This window comes from Triticum aestivum, chromosome 1B (assembly GCF_018294505.1).
Source record: "Triticum aestivum cultivar Chinese Spring chromosome 1B, IWGSC CS RefSeq v2.1, whole genome shotgun sequence".
Lineage (NCBI taxonomy): Eukaryota > Viridiplantae > Streptophyta > Magnoliopsida > Poales > Poaceae > Triticum > Triticum aestivum.
Window position 1 is genome coordinate 83,544,862 of NC_057795.1, and position 21,713 is coordinate 83,566,574.

Genomic DNA, 21,713 nt, shown 5'->3' on the forward strand with positions numbered 1-21,713 from the left:
ATAGATACTTATGTACCTAGAAATGATTTTTGTAATAAATTAAGAACAAACTATAAGGCAAATGCAGTTCAAATTTGACCCGTTTCCAAGTGAATCGACGGAAATTTGTCTTTTTACCAGAGGAGGGTAAAAACTTTTAACACCTAACTATTTGGTCAATTGTGCATTAAATATGTCCTAGTATTTTATAAAATTGATTTGGTACAATTTTGCAACAAATATATTATAGGTCCTTCACAAAAAACTCATTTTGGGCACTCGAAAAATGGAAAATGAATTTTTCATCCAAAGAAAATGAAAACTTCTTTAGGAAACATTGTCCGCCATTCCAAGATTCACTCTTGTGCACAATATAAGATCATTTGAACAAACTATGTCATGAATGTGGCCATAAGATTGATCATTTGGCTTGAAAGCCATGAATCTTCACACTTGATAGCTCATTTGTGAGAACACTTTTTTAAAATAATTGCCGTATTACAAGTTTATAAATTTTCCTAATAACTTGGTCACATATAATGACACAATGCGAAGGTTTTCCAATTTTTTGATTTTTGTTTTGAATTTTTTATGCCCGTTTCAAAATGCGGTCAAAACAGCGGGAATGACCGTTCCTAGCTAGTGGTTGAATCTTGGATTTTTTTTGGTGTTTCTCTGATTAAATAGATACTTATGTACCTAGAAATGATTTTGGGAAAAAATAAAGAGCAAAGCAGTTCAAATTTGACCCATTTCCAACTGAATCGGCCGAAATTTGTCTTTTTTATCAGAGGTGGATAAAAACTTTTGACACTTAACCATTTGGTCAATTGTGCATTAAATATGTCCTAGTATTTTAGAAAATTGATTTGGTACAATTTTGCAACAAATATATTATAGGTCCTTCACAATAAAACTCATTTTGGGCACTCGAAAATTGGAAAATGAATTTTTCGTCCAAAGAAAATGAAAACTTCCTTAGGAAACATTGTCCGCCATTCCAAGATTCACCCTTGTGCACAATATGAGATCATTTACACAAACTATGTCATGAATGTGGCCATAAGATTGATCGTTTGGCTTGAAAGCCATGAATCTTCACACTTGATAGCTCGTTTCTAAGAACACTTTTTTAAAATAATTGCCGTATTAAAAGTTTATAATTTTTCCTGATAACTTGGTCACATATATTGACACAATGCGAAGGTTTTCTAATTTTTTGATTTTTTTTTGAATTTTTTATGCCCGTTTCAAAATGCGGTCAAAACAGCGGGAATGACCGTTCCTAGCTAGTGGTTGAATCTTGGAATTTTTTTGGTGTTTCTCTGATTAAATAGATACTTATGTACCTAGAAATGATTTTTGGAAAAAATAAAGAGCAAACTATAAGGCAACTGCAGTTCAAATTCGACCCATTTCCAACTGAATCGGCGGAAATTTGTCTTTTTCACCAGAGGTGTATAAAAACTTTTAACATCTAAAAATTTGGTCAATTGTGCATTAAATATGTCCTAGTATTTTAGAAAATTGATTTGGTACAATTTTGCAACAAATATATTATATGTCCTTCACAAAAAAACTCATTTTGGGCATTCGAGAAATGGAAAATGAATTTTTCGTCCAAAGAAAATGAAAACTTCCTTAGGCAACAGTGTCTGCAATTCCAAGATGTACCCTTGTGCACAATATGAGACCATTTGAGCAAATTTGACCCACTTCTAGCAAATTTGACCCACTTCTAGCTGAATCGTCAAAATTTTGTCAATTTGACGAGAGGTGGATAGACAGCTATTGAGACACAAGCATTTGGTCAATTGTACCTAAATATATGATCTAATATTATTGAAAAATAGAGTGGTGCCATTTTACAACAAATATTGGTAGGTGCTTCAAAAAATACATACCATTTTTGACACTCCAAAGATAGAAAATATTTTTTTGCAAAAAAACTCATTTTTGAGATCAATTTTAAAGATATTTGTATTATTCCAGGTTTGTTATTTTTTGTGAAAAACAAGTATCACTTGTGACACGATGTGAAGATTTTCTATTGTTATCAATTTTTTTTTCTAATTCTATGATGTTATAAAATAGCTGACATGATTTAGTATATTATTTAATCGATTATGATCAATTTAGATGGTTATAAAATCGTCAAAGTGCGTACTACATTGTGATTGATGGAACCGTTTGTGGCACAGATCAATGAGATGGCAGACATCCTACCATCCATTGCTAGCAATCCAACGTCCATCCATCCGTCCATGCGAAGAAAAGGAACAAAAACCACCGCACCAAATTCTACCTCTCTATCACCTCTCCTCCCTTCCTTCCTTCCACCGCCTCCCTCTCTCTGTCCCCGATCCAGATCCTTCCCTCACCCCTCGTCTCGGCCTCTTCCTCACCCCTCGTCTCTGTCCCCGATCCAGATCCTTCCCTCGCGCTGTCCTCTCTTCCTTCCTGTCACCGGCGGCGCCCTCTTGCCCTCGCGCTGCGCCTGAACCTTGCTCCTGCTCCCGCTCCCAGCTCTTCTTCCTCCTTCGCTGCAGCTAGGGTTTCGTCTCCCCGATCCCCAATCCGCGAAGCTCGGATCCAGCAGCAACAGCAGCGATGGCGGCCGCGGGAGATCCTCTCCAAGGTCAAGCACGTCCAGGCCAAGCCTGCTGGCCGCCCTTGCGGGTGACTGCCTCTGCGGTGACAGCGGCGGCCTCGTTGTCCCCGGAGGCCGCGGCGCCCCTCAAGGCTGACCTGTCACCCTTGGCGCCCGCGCCGCTGATGCGGGCCCTCCTCCGCCACGTGAGTGATCCGTCGATCTTGTCTCTCCAACAGTTCTGTTCTCACCGCTTCGATTCCCTTGATTCAACAAGATATTCGTCATCTCTTACGCTCCGGGGCGCATATTGTTGTCTCCAGATTGCAGAAGCTGGGCGCGCTCGTGTGGGACTAGGTGGTGCACGAGCACCAGGGGAAGAGACTCGTGACCCATATCTGGCTCCACGTCGGCGTCGTCCACCTGCTCGCGAACATGCTCAGCCTCGTGCTCGTCGGGCTCAGGCTCGAGCAGCAGTTCGGATTCGGTAAGCATTCGTCCACCGAACTGACGTCCCCATTACCTGAACATTCTGAACTGATATTATTCCCGTCAATTTCGTTGCAGTGAGAGTCGGCGTCATCTACCTCGTGTCCGACGTCGGGGGCAGCATGATGTCGTCCCTGTTCATCAGAGACAACATCTCCGTGGGCGCCTCCGGTGCGCTCTTCGGACTTTCTTATCGTGCTAATTGCAAAGTGTTAGACTGAATGACTTAAATGGAGTGTCTGCTGCTGGTTGGCTGCCTGGATGCTGCTGCTGCTACTGTCAATTTACTCTGGAACGATTTCTACCTTGACAGTGTAAGTACATGCATTGTTTGACTATTTGCAGAAGCCTTTCTTCTAGGGCCTAAGACCTGAGCTTTCGTGCTGGCCCCCAAATTTTTCTTAGGGACGACCCTGCAGCAATGGAGGAGCATTCTTCTTCTGCTCACAGTCTTCAACAAAGGCCCCCTCCACCGCCATTGTCAGCGAGAGGTACAGGACTGCACAATCATTTGCGCACACCTTGTAGAAGAGAAATCTGCACATAGCATCAACTGCCGTTACTTGAGAGTATAACATGCAAAGTTTAAATAGAGGGCTACTGCAAATAGCGACAGTAGCATTTGCGTGCTAAGTTTGTGCTAAGTGGCTTAGCATGATGCCCCTCCAATTACTATAGTGCTGCTATAGTGTCGAGACAGCATGCTATTCAAAACTTTAATAATATGTCATATGCACCGTATCCTAAATTTATATCTCCACAATCATGTGAAAATAAATAAACACTACTATCTATTTAAAAGTTAATTCTATTGGGTAGGGAGGAGCAATGATTGCAGCTGGGTATCAATTTCATACTTGTCAGTAAAGCTGCTGCCACTTGTAAGGCACATGCATGCTGCGTGTCTTGCCGCAGTTGCAGCCATGCTAATCTTTCCCTGTGTCTCCTAAAAATGCATGCAAGGACAAAATTATTAGAAAATGGACGACCTCCAGGTAATATGTTAACTCATATTGCCACCTAGGAAAAGATTAGAATTAAAATCCAACAGATATATTGGAGATGGAGACCAACTCTTACTAACCTTTCTTTGTTATAATTATTGAGAATCGCCTACAGAGATAAGAATTTGCACGTGGCATCTTCTAAAATAACCTACACACTGCACCACAACTACTGTAACTTAGTGAGTATATATAAAATAATATATAGGATTCATCTGCAGCAATAACAATTTCCACACAACATTCTGTAGAAACAAATCTTCAAACAACATTTGCTATCGTTACTTGAGAGTAAAAGATGGCACTGTATCCTAAATTCAGTTCGTTTATCGCCCCTTCCAAGTATATGTTGTTACCTACTTAGCTCTAAAATAGAATCATCCCCTGTTTCAACTATTTATTCTAGGAACCTCCCTTCTGAATCATTCTTTTACTATGGCAATGAATTTTATCTATGTGAGATTAGAATTTGAGTGCCATCATTCGTCTCTTGTTATCTTGTTCTCTGTGATAACTGTTCATTGTTGAGTGCTATATATATACTCTAGTTGTCTTGTTGTGCTTGTTGTTCCATATTTTGCTGATGCACCGATAGCTGTTAAGAACTGTAGTAGTGTAGTTAATTTTTTGAATGATTTGGTGTGCATGGAACATTGATTTTTCACTGTCCAAGTCATGATTTTTCTCAACTGGTGCATGTATATATTTGGGTGCTAGTCAATTAGAGAATGTCTGGGATACCATGTCTGTACTATGTGCCAGTGTAGCTGTACTGATGCTTTGGGTTTCATCCGTGCAGCAGAGGACAAGGGCTTCATGGCCAACCAAGGCGCATAGTGCTCGCAAGCGACGAATGGAGGTTGTTCGACATAGACACGGAGGAGGAGGAGGACGGGCACGGACGGAGGAGGACAGAGCACCTCTCTTCTTCCAAGTTCTTCTCCTTACCTTCACTTCTTGTATAGTTGTCTGTCAACGGTTAGTGCCAGCAGCAAAATTCAGTTATGCAGAAGCACCATTTAGCAGCAGCATAGATATATAGCATTCATTTAGCGGCAAAAAATTTCAGTTCATTTTACTCACCGCTCTCTTTGGCATTTACAGTCTTGGACTCTCTGACTGCTCCTCCTCTAGCCAATGGTGAAGCGCCCGACGAGGCCAGCAGCAAGGCAACGCGGCGGGATCGTTCTCCCATGATCGTCTGAGGCGCCTGCTCTGCTGCTCAAGGTACGATTACCTGTTGATTCCATTGTCTCGATGTTTTTCTCCTACATGATTCGGAAGGTGAATCTGCCATTTGAGAAGTCAGACTGCTGTGGATGTAGCTTTTCTGGCTTACAAAATGTGTGTGTTCTTTGAATTTGGTACAAAATCAGTGGTTTGAAGTATTCACACATGTAATCAACTGGATTTGTTGGCAAACTGATTGACAAATCAGAAGATGCTTTGACAGTTGGTCAAGGCACAAAGTGTGTCAGTAGGACGTAGGTTTTCATTATCAGTAAACAGTCGGTTGTTAAGATAGGCTTTTGACATCATTTCAGTCAATGTATTACGTTGGATGCATGCTTGTTCAACTTGTGCCGGAGACTGCACAAGTACTGTGTAGGTTTTTGATGTTGTTGTGGTAGCCCCATCGCTCTGCGCTGAATCTCATGACAACGCTGGTGCGCCTGTGGCTTGATGTGTCGTGATCTTTATCTGTGTAGGTTTTGTTTGATGATATGCTTAGATTATGATCATAAGCGTGGTGGTTTGATGATGCTGAGTCCGGCTGTGGAATTGAACTGTCATTCATTACATGCTCTGTTAAACCATGATATAGTTGCTGGAACTGAGCTTAATATTCATGTGTGTATGTGTGTGTGTGTCGAGTAAAATTGTGGTTTGTGCTGCTCCTTTGTAACATGATGAAACAAAGAATGTCATTTACTACTTTACTCCTTTTTTGAATGGAATGTTCATAATATATTGGCTCCAGTTTTTCTAATTCTTATCAGCTGATTCATGTTTTTCTAATTCTTATCAGCTGATTCATGTTTTTCTAATTCTTATCAGCCGTAATTGCAGTATTGGCTCCAGTTTATCTAAGTCGTGGAAGTATTAGCCGTAATTGCAGTAGAAAGCTAACAAATAGTTTGAAATTGTGAATAAGATGGTAAAGCAGTCATAATCATGACTTTTTTGTTGTCTCAATAATATGCTGTTCAAAAGTAACAGCGCCGAATGTTTGATTTCCAGACAATGTTGATATGGGAACTGCGTGTGGTAAATACTTCCAAGTCTACTGCCTGAGTATCATCGACCCTGGTATCTAGCACCACATTTCTCATTGTGTTACCTGGTTCATACTTTGATATACAACAACTGGGTTTCTGATCATGCTCTGTTCCTTGTTGAATTTTCAGGCGATTCCGACATCATCAACGCAACACCAGCTTGCAGTAAACCTGTGTATGCCATTTTTAGTGTATCGTCTGATGTGTCATATGAGGTGTTCTAGAGTGTAGTTCTTGCTGGACTTGATTTGGTCTTGTGTACATCATTTATCAGTCAATCAAGTTTGATGGGACTATGGTTTTGGATCAAAAGGTTTTGTTCTTGGCTTAACTAATTGCTCTTTGTTGCGCTGCTGCCAACAAGCATGGTTTTGCTGTGATCAGCAGTTTTTTGTGTGTTGCTATTTGACGTTGTTGTAGAGCTATGTTTTTATCATGCTCTGGATTTGATGGAAAGAGTGGCCTCCATGGATTGAAATGTTGGCTGTTATGTATTGATTTTAGTATCGGAAATGGCTCAAACCTGAAGTACTTAAAATAGATTGTCGTTCCTTTCTTGTTTGTTTTGATACCCATATACCTGCCCTGTATTAGCTCTTCCCTTTAATGCATGTTAATTCAGTGTTGTTGATTTGATGCCGATGTTCAGAAACAAGATTTTTATGAATCGGTTTATTTTTGTGCTATGTTATTATCTTTCATCAGTATTAGTTGTGTCTCTCTTAAGAGACACTCTGCCTTTTATGACTCGAGTTGTTAACAATTGTTCCATACTTCTGTTAGCTACAACAATTTTATTTTGAATTTGGTACTGCATGAGTTTTTGCTACTGCTAACATAGAGTATTTTCTACTAGTAAAATAGGGATTTTGTATAGTTTTTACTACTGCTAACACACATCGGAGTATTTCCTACTAGAAAAACAGGGATTTTGTATGCACTGCTACCTGATGAGTGCTTTCTTTGTACTATTTCACCTTGGCATGCATATTTTTATTTCACCTTAGATGGAAATGAGTGTTATCAAGGAACTGGTTTTAGGTAAACCAACACCTCTCATTAGTCTTTCTTACTCAGTGTTATCATCTGCTTGGTTTTAGGTGATGGACTCATTCCCCATGGTGGTTTTGCTTGTGTTTTCCTGATGTTGTTTCACGTCGGGTTCTGATTCGCTTTGCTGCTATTATTTCTGTGGTGATGCAGACTTGTGGTGACGAAGAGCAAGGCCGAGAAGGACTCCAACAATCCCAAACGCCCTCTGAGCGTTGTCTTAGTCCTCATGTCAGCCCCTGATTTGATTTGTTGTTGTAGTTTGATTCATGCTATTTCTGACGCGTCCTGACTGGGCTCGTTTTGGTTCTGTTTTCGTAGGGACAACTTCAGGAAGGACTCCAACATCAAGCATATCTCCATGGTAAGCATCTCAGTTCCCTTTGCTCCCACTCCTGTCTCCTTGTTCTTATTCAAACTGATGCTGTGATAGTTTTCCTTTCAAATCCTGTGTCCTGATTTGTGTTCAAATCGCAAGTTGGCAAGGGTGGTGGTGAGAAGTGGAAGTATCTTGAGTGATGTTGTAAGTTACCCACTCCCCCATCCCCTCTCTGTTACTGCTGTTGGGGAACGTAGTAATTTTCAAATTTTTCCTACGCACACGCAAGATCATGGTGATGCATAGCAACAAGAGGGGGAGTGTATCTTCATACCCTTGAAGATCGCTAAGCGGAAGCGTTTATCAACGCGGTTGATGTAGTCGTACGTCTTCACGATCCGACTGATCCAAGTACTGAATGCACGACACCTCCGAGTTCTGCACACGTTCAGCTTGATGATGTCCTCGCCTTCTCGATCCAGCAAGACGGGCGAAGTAGTAGATGAGTTCTGGCAGCACGACGGCGCGGTGACGGTAGGGATTCGCCTAAGCACTACGGAAACTATGACAGAGGATAAACTAGAGGGGACGGGGTTGCCGGCACACGGTTTGGTGTTTCTTGATGTGTCTTTGGTGCTAGCCATGCCCCTCTATTTATATGTTGAGCCTTGGGGTCGAAACTTGGAGTAAAAGCCTTCACAAAATCGGTTTCACCCGAAAGGCAAGAGTCCTTCTCGGACTCCAGGGCCAGACGTCAGGGTTCCCGACGTCTGGACCCAGATGCCAGGGACCCTGGCATCTGGCCCCTGGACTCCGCAAAATTTCTTTTTGCACTTTCCAAAAACCTTGTGGGCTTTTCCCTTTGGCCCAAATAATGTGTTCTCGTACCCAAACATTTAGGGAAACATCCGGAACCCCTTCCGGTGAATTCCGGAACCCTTCCGGAGATCAAACACTGTTATCCCATATATCAAATTTTATCTCTGGACCATTCCGGAGTTCCTCGTCATGTCCGTCATCTCATTCGGGACTTCAAACAACATTTGGTTACCAACATACATAACTCATATAATACTATATCGTCAACGAACGTTAAGCATACGGATCCTACGGGTTCGAGAACTATGTAGACATGATCGAGACATCTCTCGGGTCAATAACCAATAGCGGAACCTATTGGCTCCTACATATTCTACGAAGATCTTTATCGGTTAAACCGCATAACAACATACGTTGTTCCCTTTGTCATCGGTATGTTACTTGCCCGAGATTCGATCATCGGTATCTCAAGACCTAGTTCAATGTCGTTACCGGCAAGTCTCTTTACTCGTTATGTAATGCATCATCCCGCAAATAACTCATTAGTCACATTGCTTGCAAGGCTTATAATGATGTGCATTACCGAGAGGGCCCAGAGATACCTCTCCGAAAATCGGAGTGACAAATCCTAATCTTGAAATACGCCAACTCAACAAGTGTCTCCAATGGTGTCTACAGGTGTCTACAGGTGTCTCGAGATTAGGTTTTGTCACTCCAATTGTCGGAGAGGTATCTCTGGGCCCTCTCGGTAATGCACATCACTATAAGCCTTGCAAGCAATGTGGCCAATGAGTTGGTTATGGGATGATGCATTACGTAACGAGTAAAGAGACTTACCGATAACGAGATTGAACTAGGTATTGGATATCGACGGTCGAATCTCGGGCAAGTAACATACCGATGACAAAGGGAACAACGTATGTTGTTATGCGGTTTGACCGATAAAGATCTTCGTAGAATATGTAGGAGTCAATATGAGCATCTAGGTTCCGCTATTGGTTATTGGCCGGAAACAGTTCTAGGTCATGTCTACATAGTTCTCGAACCCGTAGGGTCCGCACGCTTAACGTTACGATGACAGATATATTATGAGTTTATAAGTTTTGATGTACCGAAGATTGTTCGGAGTCCCGGATGTGATCACGGACATGACAAGGAGTCTCGAAATGGTCGATACATAAAGATTGATATATTGGAAGCCTATATTTGGATATCAGAATCGTTCCAGGTGAAATCGGGATTTTACCGGAGTACCGAGGGGTTACCGGAACCCCTCGGGGGTTATTAGGCCTACATGGGCCCTAAGGGAGAAGAGGAGGGCTGTTCAGGGCAGGCCGTGCACCCCGTCCCCCCTAGTCCGAATAGGACAAGGAAGGGGGGGGGGGTGGCGCCCCCCTTTCCTCTTCCCCCCTTCCCCCTTCCTTCTCCAACAAGGCAAGAGGGGGGAGTCCTACTCCTCTATGGGAGTAGGACTCCTCCAGGCGCACCCCTAGGGGCCGGCCGCACCTCCCCCTCCCACCTTTATATACGGGGCAGGGGGGCACCCCATGAGACACAAGTTGATCTTTGTGATTGTTCCTTAGCCGTGTGCGGTGCCCCCCTCCACCATATTCCACCTCGATCATATCGTAGCGGTGCTTAGGCGAAGCCCTGCGTTGGTAGAACATCATCACCGTCAGCACGCCATCGTGCTGATGGAACTCATCCCTGACACCCTGCTGGATCGGAGTCCGGGGATCGTCATCGAGCTGAACGTGTGCTGAACTCGGAGGTGCCGTAAGTTCGGTACTTGGATCGGTCGGATCGTGAAGACGTACGACTACATCAACTGCATTGTTCTAACGCTTCCGCTTTCGGTCTATGAGGGTACGTGGACAACACTCTCCCCTCTTGTTGCTATGCATCACCATGATCCTTGCGTGTGTGTAGGATTTTTAAAATTACTACATTCCCCAACAGTGGCATCCGAGCCAGGTTTTATGCATAGATGTCATATGCACGAGTAGAACACAAGTGAGTTGTGGGCGATACAAGTCATACTGCTTATCAATATGTCATACTTTGGTTCAGCGGTATTGTGAGATGAAGCGGCCCGGACCGACATTACGCGTACGCTTACGCGAGACTGGTTTCACCGTTACGAGCACTCGTGCTTAAAGGTACCTGGCGGGTGTCTGTCTTTCTCACTTTAGTTGAATCGAGTGTGGCTACGCCCGGTCCTTGCGAAGGTTAAAACAACACTAACTTGACGAACTATCGTTGTGGTTTTGATGCGTAGGTAAGAACGGTTCTTGCTCAGCCCGTAGTAGCCACGTAAAATTTGCAACAACAAAGTAGAGGATGTCTACCTTGTTTTTGCAGGGCATGTTGTGATGTGATATGGTCAAGACGTGATGCTATATTTTATTGTATGAGATGATCATGTTTTGTAACCGAAGTTATCGGCAACTGGCAGGAACCATATGGTTGTTGCTTTATTGTATGTAATGCAAACGCACTGTAATTGCTTTACTTTATCACTAAGCGGTAGCGATAGTCGTAGAAGCAATAGATGGCATAAATGACAACGATGCTACGATGGAGATCAAGGTGTCGCGCCGGTGACGATGGTGATCACGACGGTGTTTTGAAGATGGAGATCACAAACACAAGATGATGATGGTCATATCATATCACTTATATTGATTGCATGTGATGTTTATCTTTTATGCATCTTATCTTGCTTTGATTGACGGTAGCATTTTAAGATGATCTCTCACTAAATTATCAAGAAGTGTTCTCCCTGAGTATGCACCGTTGTGAAAGTTCTTCGGGCGGAAACATCACGTGATGATCGGGTGTGATAGGCTCTATGTTCCAATACAATGGGTGCAAAACAGTTGCACACGCAGAATACTCAGGTTAAACTTGACGAGCCTAGCATATACAGATATGGCCTCAAAACACGAAGACCGAAAGGTTGAACATGAATCATATGGTAGATATGATGAACATAGTGATGTTCACCATTGAAACTACTCCATCTCACATGATGATCAGACATGGTTTAGTTGATTTGGATCACGTGATCACTTAGATGACTAGAGAGATGTCTGTCTAAGTGGGAGTTCTTAAGTAATATGATTAATTGAACTTAAATTTATCATGAACTTAGTACCTGATAGTATTTTGCTTGTCTATGTTTGTTGTAGATAGATGGCTCGTGCTGTTGTTCCATTGAATTTTAATGCGTTCCTTGAGAAAGCTAAGTTGAAAGATGATGGTAGCAACTACACGGACTGGGTCCATAACTTGAGGATTATCCTCATTGCTGCACAGAAGAATTATTTCCTGGAAGCACCGCTGGGTGCTAGGCCTGCTGCAGATGCAACTGACGATGTTAAGAAAGTCCGGCAGAGCAAAGCTGACGACTACTCGATAGTTCAGTGTGCCATGCTTTACAGCTTGGAATCGGGTCATCAACGATGTTTTGAACGTCATGGAGCATATGAGATGTTCCAGGAGTTGAAGTTAATATTTCAAGCAAATGCCCGGATTGAGAGATATGAAGTCTCCAATAAGTTCTATAGCTGTAAGATGGAGGAGAATAGTTCTGTCAGTGAACACATACTTAAAATGTCTGGGTATAATAATCACTTGATTCAACTGGGAGTTAATCTTTCTGATGATAGTGTCATTGACAAAATTCTTCAATCACTACCACCAAGCTACAAGAACTTCGTGATGAACTATAATATGCAAGGGATGGACAAGACTATTCCCGAGATCTTCGTAATGCTAAAGGCTGCGGAGGTAGAAATCAAGAAAGAGCATCAAGTGTTGATGGTCAATAAGACCACCAGTTTCAAGAAAAAGGGCAAAGGGAAGAAGAAGGGGAACTTCAAGAAGAACAACAAACAAGTTGCTGCTCAAGAGAAGAAACCCAAGTCTGGACCTAAGCCTGAGACCGAGTGCTTCTACTGCAAGCAGACTGGACACTTGAAGCGGAACTGCCCCAAGTATTTGGCGGATAAGAAGGATGGCAAAGTGAACAAAGGTATATGTGATATACATGTTATTGATGTATACCTTACTAATGCTTGCAGTAGCACCTGGGTATTTGATACTGGTTCTGATGCTAATATTTGCAACTTGAAACAGGAACTACGGATTAAGCGAAGATTGGCTAAGGATGAGGTGACGATGTGCGTGGGAAATGGTTCCAAAGTCGATATGATCGCGGTCGGCACGCTACCTCTACATCTACCATCGGGATTAGTTTTAGACCTAAATAATTGTTATTTGGTGCCAGCGTTGAGCATGAACATTATATCTGGATCTTTTTTGATGCGAGACGGTTATTAATTTAAATCAGAGAATAATGGTTGTTCTATTTATATGAGTAATATCTTTATGGTCATGCACCCTTGAAGAGTGGTCTATTTTTATTGAATCTCGATAGTAGTGATACACATATTCATAATGTTTAAGCCAAAATATGCAGAGTTGATAATGATAGTGCAACTTATTTGTGGCACTGCCGTTTGGGTCATATTGGTGTAAAGCGCATGAAGAAACTCCATACTGATGGACTTCTGGAATCACTTGATTATGAATCACTTGGTACTTGCGAACCATGCCTCATGGGCAAGATGACGAAAACGCTGTTCTCCCGAACTATGGAGCGAGCAACTGATTTATTGGAAATCATACATACTGATGTATGTGGTCCAATGAATATTGAAGCTCGCGGCGGGTATCGTTATTTTCTCACCTTCACTAATGATTTAAGCAGATATGGGTATATCTACTTGATGAAGCACAAGTCTGAAACATTTGAAAAGTTCCAAGAATTTCAGAGTGAAGTGGAAAATCATCGTAACAAGAAAATAAAATTTCTACGATCTGATCGTGGAGGAGAATATTTGAGTTACGAGTTTGGTTTACATTTGAAACAATGCCGAATAGTTTTGCAACTCACGCCACCCGGAACACCACAATGAAATGGTGTGTCTAAACGTTGTAATCGTATTTTACTAGATATGGTGCGATCTATGATGTCTCCTACTGATTTACCGCTATCATTTTGGGGTTATGCTTTAGAGACGGCCGCATTCACGTTAAATAGGGCACCATCAAAATCCGTTGAGACGACGCCTTATGAACTATGGTTTGGCAAGAAACCAAAGTTTTCATTTCTTAAAGTTTGGGGCTGCGATGCTTATGTGAAGAAACTTCAACCAGATAAGCTCGAACCCAAATCGAAGAAATGTGTCTTCATAGGATACCCAAAAGAGACTATTGGGTACACCTTCTATCACAGATCTGAGGGCAAGATTTTCGTTGCTAAATTCGGATCCTTTCTAGAGAAGGAGTTTCTCTCAAAAGAAGTGAGTGAGAGGAAAGTAGAACTTGATGAGGTAACTGTACCTGCTCCCTTGTTGGAAAGTAGTTCATCACAAGAACCTGTTCCTATGACAACTACACTAATCAGTGAGGAAGCTAATGATATTGATCATGAAACTTCAGATCAAGCTACTACCGAACCTCGTAGGTCTACCAGAGTAAGATCCACGCTAGAGTGGTACGATAATCCTATTTTGGAAGTCATGTTACTTGACCATGGTGAACCTACGAACTATGAGGAAGCGATGATGAGCCCAGATTCCGCAAAATGGCTTGAGGCCATGAAATCTGAGATGGGATCCATGTGTGAAAACAAAGTATGGACTTTGGTTGACTTGCCCGATGATCGACAAGCCATCGAAAATAAATGGATCTTCAAGAAGAAGACTGACGCTGATGGTAATGTAACTGTCTACAAAGCTCGACTTGTTGCGAAAGGTTTTTTGACAAGTTCAAGGAGTTGACTACGATGAGACTTTCTCACCCATAGCGATGCTTAAGTCTGTCCAAATCATGTTAGCAATTGCCGCATTTTATGATTATGAAATTTGGCAAATGGATGTCAAAACTGCATTCCTGAATGTATTTCTAGAAGAAGAGTTGTATATGATGCAACCGGAAGGTTTTGTCGATCCAAAAGATGCTAACAAAGTGTGCAAGCTCCAGCGTTCCATTTATGGACTGGTGCAAGCATCTCGGAGTTGGAATAAACGCTTTGATAGTGTGATCAAATCATATGGTTTTATACAAACTTTTGGAGAAGCCTGTATTTACAAGAAAGTGAGTGGGAGCTCTGTAGCATTTCTGATATTATATGAAGATGGCATATTGTTAATTGGAAATGATATAGAATTTCTGGATAGAATAAAGGGATACTTGAATAAAAGTTTTTCAATGAAAGACCTCGGTGTAGTTGCTTACATATTGGGCATCAAGATCTATAGAGATAGATCAAGACGCTTAATTGGACTTTCACAAAGCACATACCTTGATTAAATTTTGAAAAAGTTCAAAATGGATCAGGCAAAGAAAGGGTTCTTGCCTGTATTACAAGGTGTGAAGTTGAGTCAGACTCAATGCCCGACCACAGCAGAAGATAGAGAGAAAATGAAAGATGTTCCCTATGCGTCAACCATAGGCTCTATCATGTATGCAATGCTGTGTACCAGACCTGACGTATGCTTAGCAATAAGCTTGGCAGGTAGGTACCAAAGTAATCCAGGAGTGGATCACTGGACAACGGTCAAGAATTTCCTGAAATACCTGAAAAGGACTAAGGATATGTTTCTCGTTTATTGAGGTGACAAAGAGCTAGTCATAAATGGTTACGTCGATGCAAGCTTTGACACTGATCCGGACAATTCTAAATCGCAAACCGGATACGTGTTTTTATTAAACGGTTGAGCTGTAAGTTGGTGCAGTTCTAAACAAAGCGTCGTGGCGGGATCTACATGCGAAGCGGAGTACATAGCTGCTTCGGAAGCAACAAATGAAGGAGTTCATTTCCGATCTAGGTGTCATACCTAGTGCATCGGGACCAATGAAGATCTTCTGTGACAATACTGGTGCAATTGCCTTGGCAAAGGAATCCAGATTTCACAAGAGGACCAAGCACATCAAGAGATGCTTCAATTCCATCCGGGAGCAAGTCCAGGTGGGAGACATAGAGATTTTCAAGATACATACGGATCTGAATGTTGCAGACCCGTTGACTAAGCCTCTTCCACGAACAAAACATGATCAACACAAAGACTCCATGGGTGTTAGAAACATTACTGTGTAATCTAGATTATTGACTCTAGTGCAAGTGAGAGACTGAAGGAAATATGCCCTAGAGGCAATAATAAAGTTATTATTTATTTCCTCATATCATGATAAATGTTTATTATTCATGCTAGAATTGTATTAACCAGAAACATAATACATGTGTGAATACATAGACAAACTTAACGTCACTAGTATGCCTCTACTTGACTAGCTCATTAATCAAAGATGGTTGTGTTTCCTAACCATAGACATGTGTTGTCATTTGATTAACGGGATCACATCATTAGAAGAATGATGTGATTGACTTGACCCATTCCGTTAGCTTAGCATTTGATCATTTAGTATGTTGCTATTGCTTTCTTCATGACTTATACAAAGTCCCTACAACTATGAGATTATGCAACTCCCGTTTACCAGAGGAACACTTTGTGTGCTACCAAACGTCACAATGTAACTGGGTGATTATAAAGGAGCTCTACAAGTATCTCCAATGGTACATGTTGAGTTGCCGTATTTCGAGATTAGGTTTTGTCACTCCGATTATCGGAGAGGTATCTCTGGGCCCTCTCGGTAATGCACATCACTAATAAGCCTTGAAAGCAATGTGGCCAATGAGTTGGTTACGGGATGATGCATTACATAATGAGTAAAGAGACTTGCTGGTAACGAGATTGAACTAGGTATTGGATACCGACGATCCAATCTCGGGCAAGTAACATACCGATGACAAAGGGAACAACGTATGTTGTTATGCGGTTTGACCGATAAAGATCTTCGTAGAATATGTAGGAGCCAATATGAGCATCTAGGTTCTGCTATTGGTTATTGACCAGAAACAGTTCTAGGTCATGTCTACATAGTTCTCGAACCCGTAGGGTCCGCACGCTTAATGTTACGATGATAGATATATTATGAGTTTATAAGTTTTGATGTACCGAAGATTGTTCGGAGTCCCGGATGTGATCACGGACATGACGAGGAGTCTCGAAATGGTCGAGACATAAAGATTGATATATTGGAAGCCTATATTTGGATATCGGAATCGTTCCGGGTGAAATTGGGATTTTACCGGAGTACCGAGGGGTTACCGGAACCCCCCCGGGGGTTATTGGGCCTACATGGGCCCTAAGGGAGAAGAGGAGGGCCGGCCAAGGCAGGCCGCGCACCCCCTCCCCCTAGTCCGAATAGGACAAGGAAGGGGGAGGGGGGCGGCGCCCCCCTTTCCTCTTTCCCCCTTCCCCCTTCCTTCTCCAACAAGGCAAGAGGGGGGAGTCCTACTCTCGGTGGGAGTAGGACTCCTCCAGGCACACCCCTAGGGGCCGGCCGCACCTTCCCCCTCCCTCCTTTATATACGGGGGCAGGGGGCACCCCATGAGACACAAGTTGATCTTCGTGATTGTTCCTTAGCTGTGTGCGGTGCCCCCTCCACCATATTCCACCTCAGTCATATCGTAGCGGTGCTTAGGCGAAGCACTGCGTCGGTACAACATCATCACCGTCACCACGCCGTCGTGCTGATGGAACTCATCCCCGACACCTTGCTGGATCGGAGTCCGGGGATCATCATCGAGCTGAACGTGTGCTGAACTCGGAGGTGCCGTACGTTCGGTACTTGGATCGGTCGGATCGTGAAGACGTACGACTACATCAACCGTGTTGTTCTAACGCTTCCGCTTTCGGTCTATGAGGGTACGTGGGCAACACTCCCCCCTCTCGTTGCTATGCATCACCATGATCCTTGCGTGTGCGTAGGAATTTTTTTTGAAATTACTACGTTCCCCAACAATCTACTCCTAGATCACTATTGTATTCCCTTACCAAATTCCGAACAAGGTATACAATAGGTCTGGTACATAGCATAGCATACTTTATAGAACCTATGACTGAGGCATAGGGAATGACTTTCATTCTCTTTTCTATTTTCTGCTGTGGTCGGGATTTGAGTCCACCTCAATTTCACACCTTTGCAACACATGCATGAACTCTTTCTTTGACTGTTCCATTTTGAACTACAAAATCTTGACAAGGTATGTACTTATTGAAAAACTTATCAAGCGTCTTGATCTATCTCAATAGATTTTGATGCCCAACATGTAAGTAGCTTTACTGAGGTCTTTCTTTTAAAGAACTCCTTTCAAATACTTCTTTATGCTTTCCAGAAAAATTCTACATCATTTCTGATCAACAATATGTTACTCACATTTATTTATCAGAAAGGCGGTAGTGCTCCCACTCACTTTATTGTAAATATAGGCTTCACCGCAAGTCTGTATAAAACTATATGCTTTGATCAACTTATCAAGGCGTATATTCCAACTCTGAGATGCCTGCACCAGTCCATAGATGGATCGCTGGAGCTTGCACATTTTGTTAGCACCTTTAGGATTGACAAAACCTTCTGGTTGCATCATATACAACTCTTCTTTAAGAAAACCATTAAGGAATGCAGTTTTGACATCCATTTGCCAGATTTCATAAAATGTGGCAATTGCTAACATGATTCGGACAGACTTAAGCATCGCTACAGTTCAGAAAATCTCATTGTAGTCAACACGTTGAACTTGTCGAAAACCTTTTTGCGACAAGTCGAGCTTTGTAGATAGTAACACTACTATCAGCGTCTGTCTTCCTCTTGAAGATCCATTTATACAATATGGCTTGCCGATCATCAACAACTCCACCAAAGTCCACACTTTCTTCTCATACATGGATCCCATCTCAGATTTCATGGCCTCAAGCCATTTCGTGGAATTTGGGCTCATCATTGCTTCCTCATAGTTCGTAGGTTCATCATGGTCTAGTAACATGACTTCTAGAACAGGATTACCGTACCACTCTGGTGCGGACTGTACTTTGGAAGACCTACGAGGTTTGGTAGTAACTTGATCTGAAGTTTCATGATCATCATCATTAGCTTCCTCACTAATTGGTGTAGGAATCACTGGAACTGATTTCTGTGATGAACTACTTTCCAATTTGGGAGAAGGTACAAATTACCTTATCAAGCTCTACTTTCCTCCCACTCACTTCTTTCGAGAGAAACTCCTTCTCTAGAAAGGATCCATTCTTAGCAATGAATGTTTTGCCTTCAGATCTGTGAGAGAAGATGTACCCAACAGTTTCCTTTGGGTATTCTATGAAGACGCACTTCTCCGATTTGGGTTCGAGCTTATCAGGTTGAAAACCTTTTTCATATAAGCATCGCAACTCCAAACTTTAAGAAACGACAGCTTAGGTTTACTGCTAAACCATAGTTCATACGGTGTTGTCTCAGTGGATTTAGAGGGTGCCCTATTAAACGTGAATGCAACTGTCTCTAATGCATAACCCCAAAACAATAGTGGTAAACCGATAAGAGACATCATAGATCGCACCATATCTAGTAAAGTACGATTACGACGTTCGGACACACCATTACATTGTGGTGTTCCAGGTGGCGTGAGTTGCGAAACTATTTCACATTGTTTCAAATGAAGACCAAACTCGTAACTCAAATATTCGTCTCCACGATCAGATCGTAGAAACTTGATTTTTCTTGTTACAATGATTTCCACTTCACTCTGAAATTCTTTGAACTTTTCAAATGTTTCATCAAGTAGATATACCCATATCTGCTCAAATCATCTGTAAAGGTCAGAAAATAACGATACACGCCGTGAGCCTTAACACTCATCGGATCACATACATCGGTATGTATTATTTCCAATAAGTTAGTAGCTCATTCCATTGTTCCAGAGAACGGAGTTTTAGTCATCTTTCCCAAAAGGCACGGTTCGCAAGCATCAAATGATTCATAACCAAGTGATTCCGAAAATCCATCTTTATGGAGTTTCTTCATGCGCTTTACACCGATATGACCCAAACGGCAGTGCCACAAATAAGTTGCACTATCATTATTAACTTTGCATCTTTTGGCATCAACATTATGAATATGTGTATCACTATGATCAAGATTCAATAAAGCATCACCATTGGGTGTATGCCCATAGAAGGTTTTATTCATGTAAACAGAATAACAATTTATTCTCTATCTTAGATGAATAATCGTATCGCAATAAACATGATCTAATCATATTCATGCTCAACACAAACGCCAAATAACATTTATTTAGGTTTAACACTAATCCCGAAAGTATAGGGAGTGTGCGATGATGATCATATCAATCATGGAACTATTTCCAACACTCATCGTCAATTCCCCTTCGACTAGTCTCTGTTTATTCTGTAACTCCTGTTTTGGGTTACTAATCTTAGCAACCGAACAAGTATCAAATACTCAGGGGCTACTATAAACACTAGTAAGGCACACATCAATAACATGTATATCAAATATACCCTTGTTCACTTTGCCATCCTTCTTACCCACCAAATATTCAGGGTGTTTCCACTTCCAGTGACCATTTCCTTTGCAGTGTAAGCACTCACTTTTAGGCTTTGGTCCAGCTTTGGGCTTCTTCACGGGAGTGACAACTTGTTTTCCATTCTACTTGAAGTTTCCCTTTCTTTTCCTTTGCCCTTTTCTTGAAACTAGTGGTCTTGTCAATCATCAACACTTGATGCTCTTTCTTGATTTCTACCTTCGTCGATTTTAACGTCACGAAGAGCTTGGGAATCGTTTTTGTCATCCCTTGCATACTATAGTTCATCACGAAGTTCTAGTAACTTGGTGATGGTGACTAGAGAATTCTGTCAATCACTATCTTATCTGGAAGATTAACTCCCACTTGATTCAAGGGAATGAAGTACCCAGACAATCTGAGCACATGCTCACTAGTTGAGCCATTCTCCTCCATCTTTTAGCTATAGAACTTGTTGGATACTTCATATCTCTCAACTCGGGTATTTTCTTGAAATATTATCTTCAACTCTTGGAACATCTCATATGGTCCATGATGTTCAAAACGTATTTGAAGTCCCGATTCTAAGACATTTAAGCATGGTGCACTAAACTATCAAGTAGTCATCATTTTGAGCTAGCCAAACGTTCATAACGTCTGCATATGCTCCTGCAATAGGTCCGTCACCTAGTGGTGCATTAAAGACATAATTCTTCTATGCAGCAATGAGGATAAACCTCAGATCACGGATCCAATCCATATCATTGCTACTAACATCTTTCAACACAATTTTCTCTAGGAAAATATCAAAATAAACATATGAAAGCAATAACGCGAGCTATTGATCTACAACATAATTTGCAAAATACTACAAGGACTAAGTTCATGATAAATTTAAGTTCAATTAATCATATTACTTAAGAACTCCCACTTAGACAGACATCTCTCTAGTAATCTAAGTGATCACGTGATCCAAATCAACTAAACCATGTCTGATCATCACGTGAGATGGAGTAGTTTTCAATGGTGAACATCACTATGTTGATCATATCTACTATATGATTCACACTCGACCTTTCGGTCTCCGTGTTCCGAGGCCATATCTGTATATGCTAGGCTCATCAAGTTTAACCTGAGTATTCCGCGTGTGCAACTGTTTTGCACCCGTTGTATTTGAACGTAGAGCCTATCACACCCGATCATCACGTGGTGTCTCAGCACGAAGAACTTTCGCAACGGCGCATACTTAGGGAGAAAACTTCTCGATAATTAGTGAGAGATCATCTTATAATGCTACCGTCAATCAAAGCAAAATAAGATGCATAAAGGATAAACATCACATGCAATCAATATAAGTGATATGATATGGCCATCATCATCTTGTGCTTGTGATCTCCATCTCCGAAGCACCGTCGTGATCACCATCATCACCAACATGACACCTTGATCTCCATTGTAGCATCATTGTCGTCTCACCACCTACTACTTCTACGACTATCGCTACCGCTTAGTGATAAAGTAAAGCAATTACAGGGCACTTGCATTTCATACAATAAAGCGACAACCATATGGCTCTTGCCAGTTGCCGATAACTCAGTTACAAAACATGATCATCTCATACAATAAAATATAGCATCACGTCTTGACCATATCACATCACAACATGCCCTGCAAAAACAAGTTAGACGTCCTCTA

The 21,713-nt window shown here is 41.8% G+C and overlaps 1 protein-coding gene across 7 annotated transcripts; it reads left to right on the forward strand.

Moving 5' to 3' along the window:
• The first annotated feature begins 2,323 nt into the window (after positions 1-2,323).
• On the forward strand, positions 2,324-7,950 carry LOC123087288 (uncharacterized). Of its 7 annotated transcripts, XR_006441304.1 has the most exons (12): positions 2,324-2,775; positions 2,893-3,056; positions 3,137-3,372; positions 3,464-3,549; positions 4,862-5,040; positions 5,167-5,289; positions 6,121-6,220; positions 6,304-6,372; positions 6,471-6,516; positions 7,545-7,622; positions 7,713-7,755; positions 7,870-7,950. XR_006441304.1 is itself a non-coding variant. In XM_044509268.1 (8 exons), exons 2-6 carry the CDS (start codon positions 3,005-3,007, stop codon positions 5,204-5,206), a joined length of 450 nt encoding a protein of 149 aa, XP_044365203.1. In that variant the 5' UTR covers positions 2,324-2,775; positions 2,893-3,004; the 3' UTR covers positions 5,207-5,289; positions 6,304-6,372; positions 6,471-6,848. The 7 variants fall into 7 exon arrangements, 2 of the variants coding, with proteins under 2 accessions (XP_044365203.1, XP_044365213.1); XR_006441303.1 differs by lacking the exon at positions 6,121-6,220 and having other exon boundaries at positions 7,870-7,945; XR_006441302.1 differs by lacking the exons at positions 7,545-7,622; positions 7,713-7,755; positions 7,870-7,950 and having other exon boundaries at positions 6,471-6,848.
• Positions 7,951-21,713: the final 13,763 nt, after the last annotated feature.

Coding starts and splice junctions, on each gene's coding strand:
- LOC123087288 (XM_044509268.1), top strand. CDS start 3,005: ATGCTCAGCCTCGTGCTCGTCGGGCTCAGGCTCGAGCAGCAGTTCGGA. Junction 3,230..3,463: donor CATCTCCGTGGGCGCCTCCG/GTGCGCTCTTCG, acceptor AATTTTTCTTAG/GGACGACCCTGCAGCAATGG. Junction 3,550..4,861: donor ACCGCCATTGTCAGCGAGAG/GTACAGGACTGC, acceptor TCATCCGTGCAG/CAGAGGACAAGGGCTTCATG.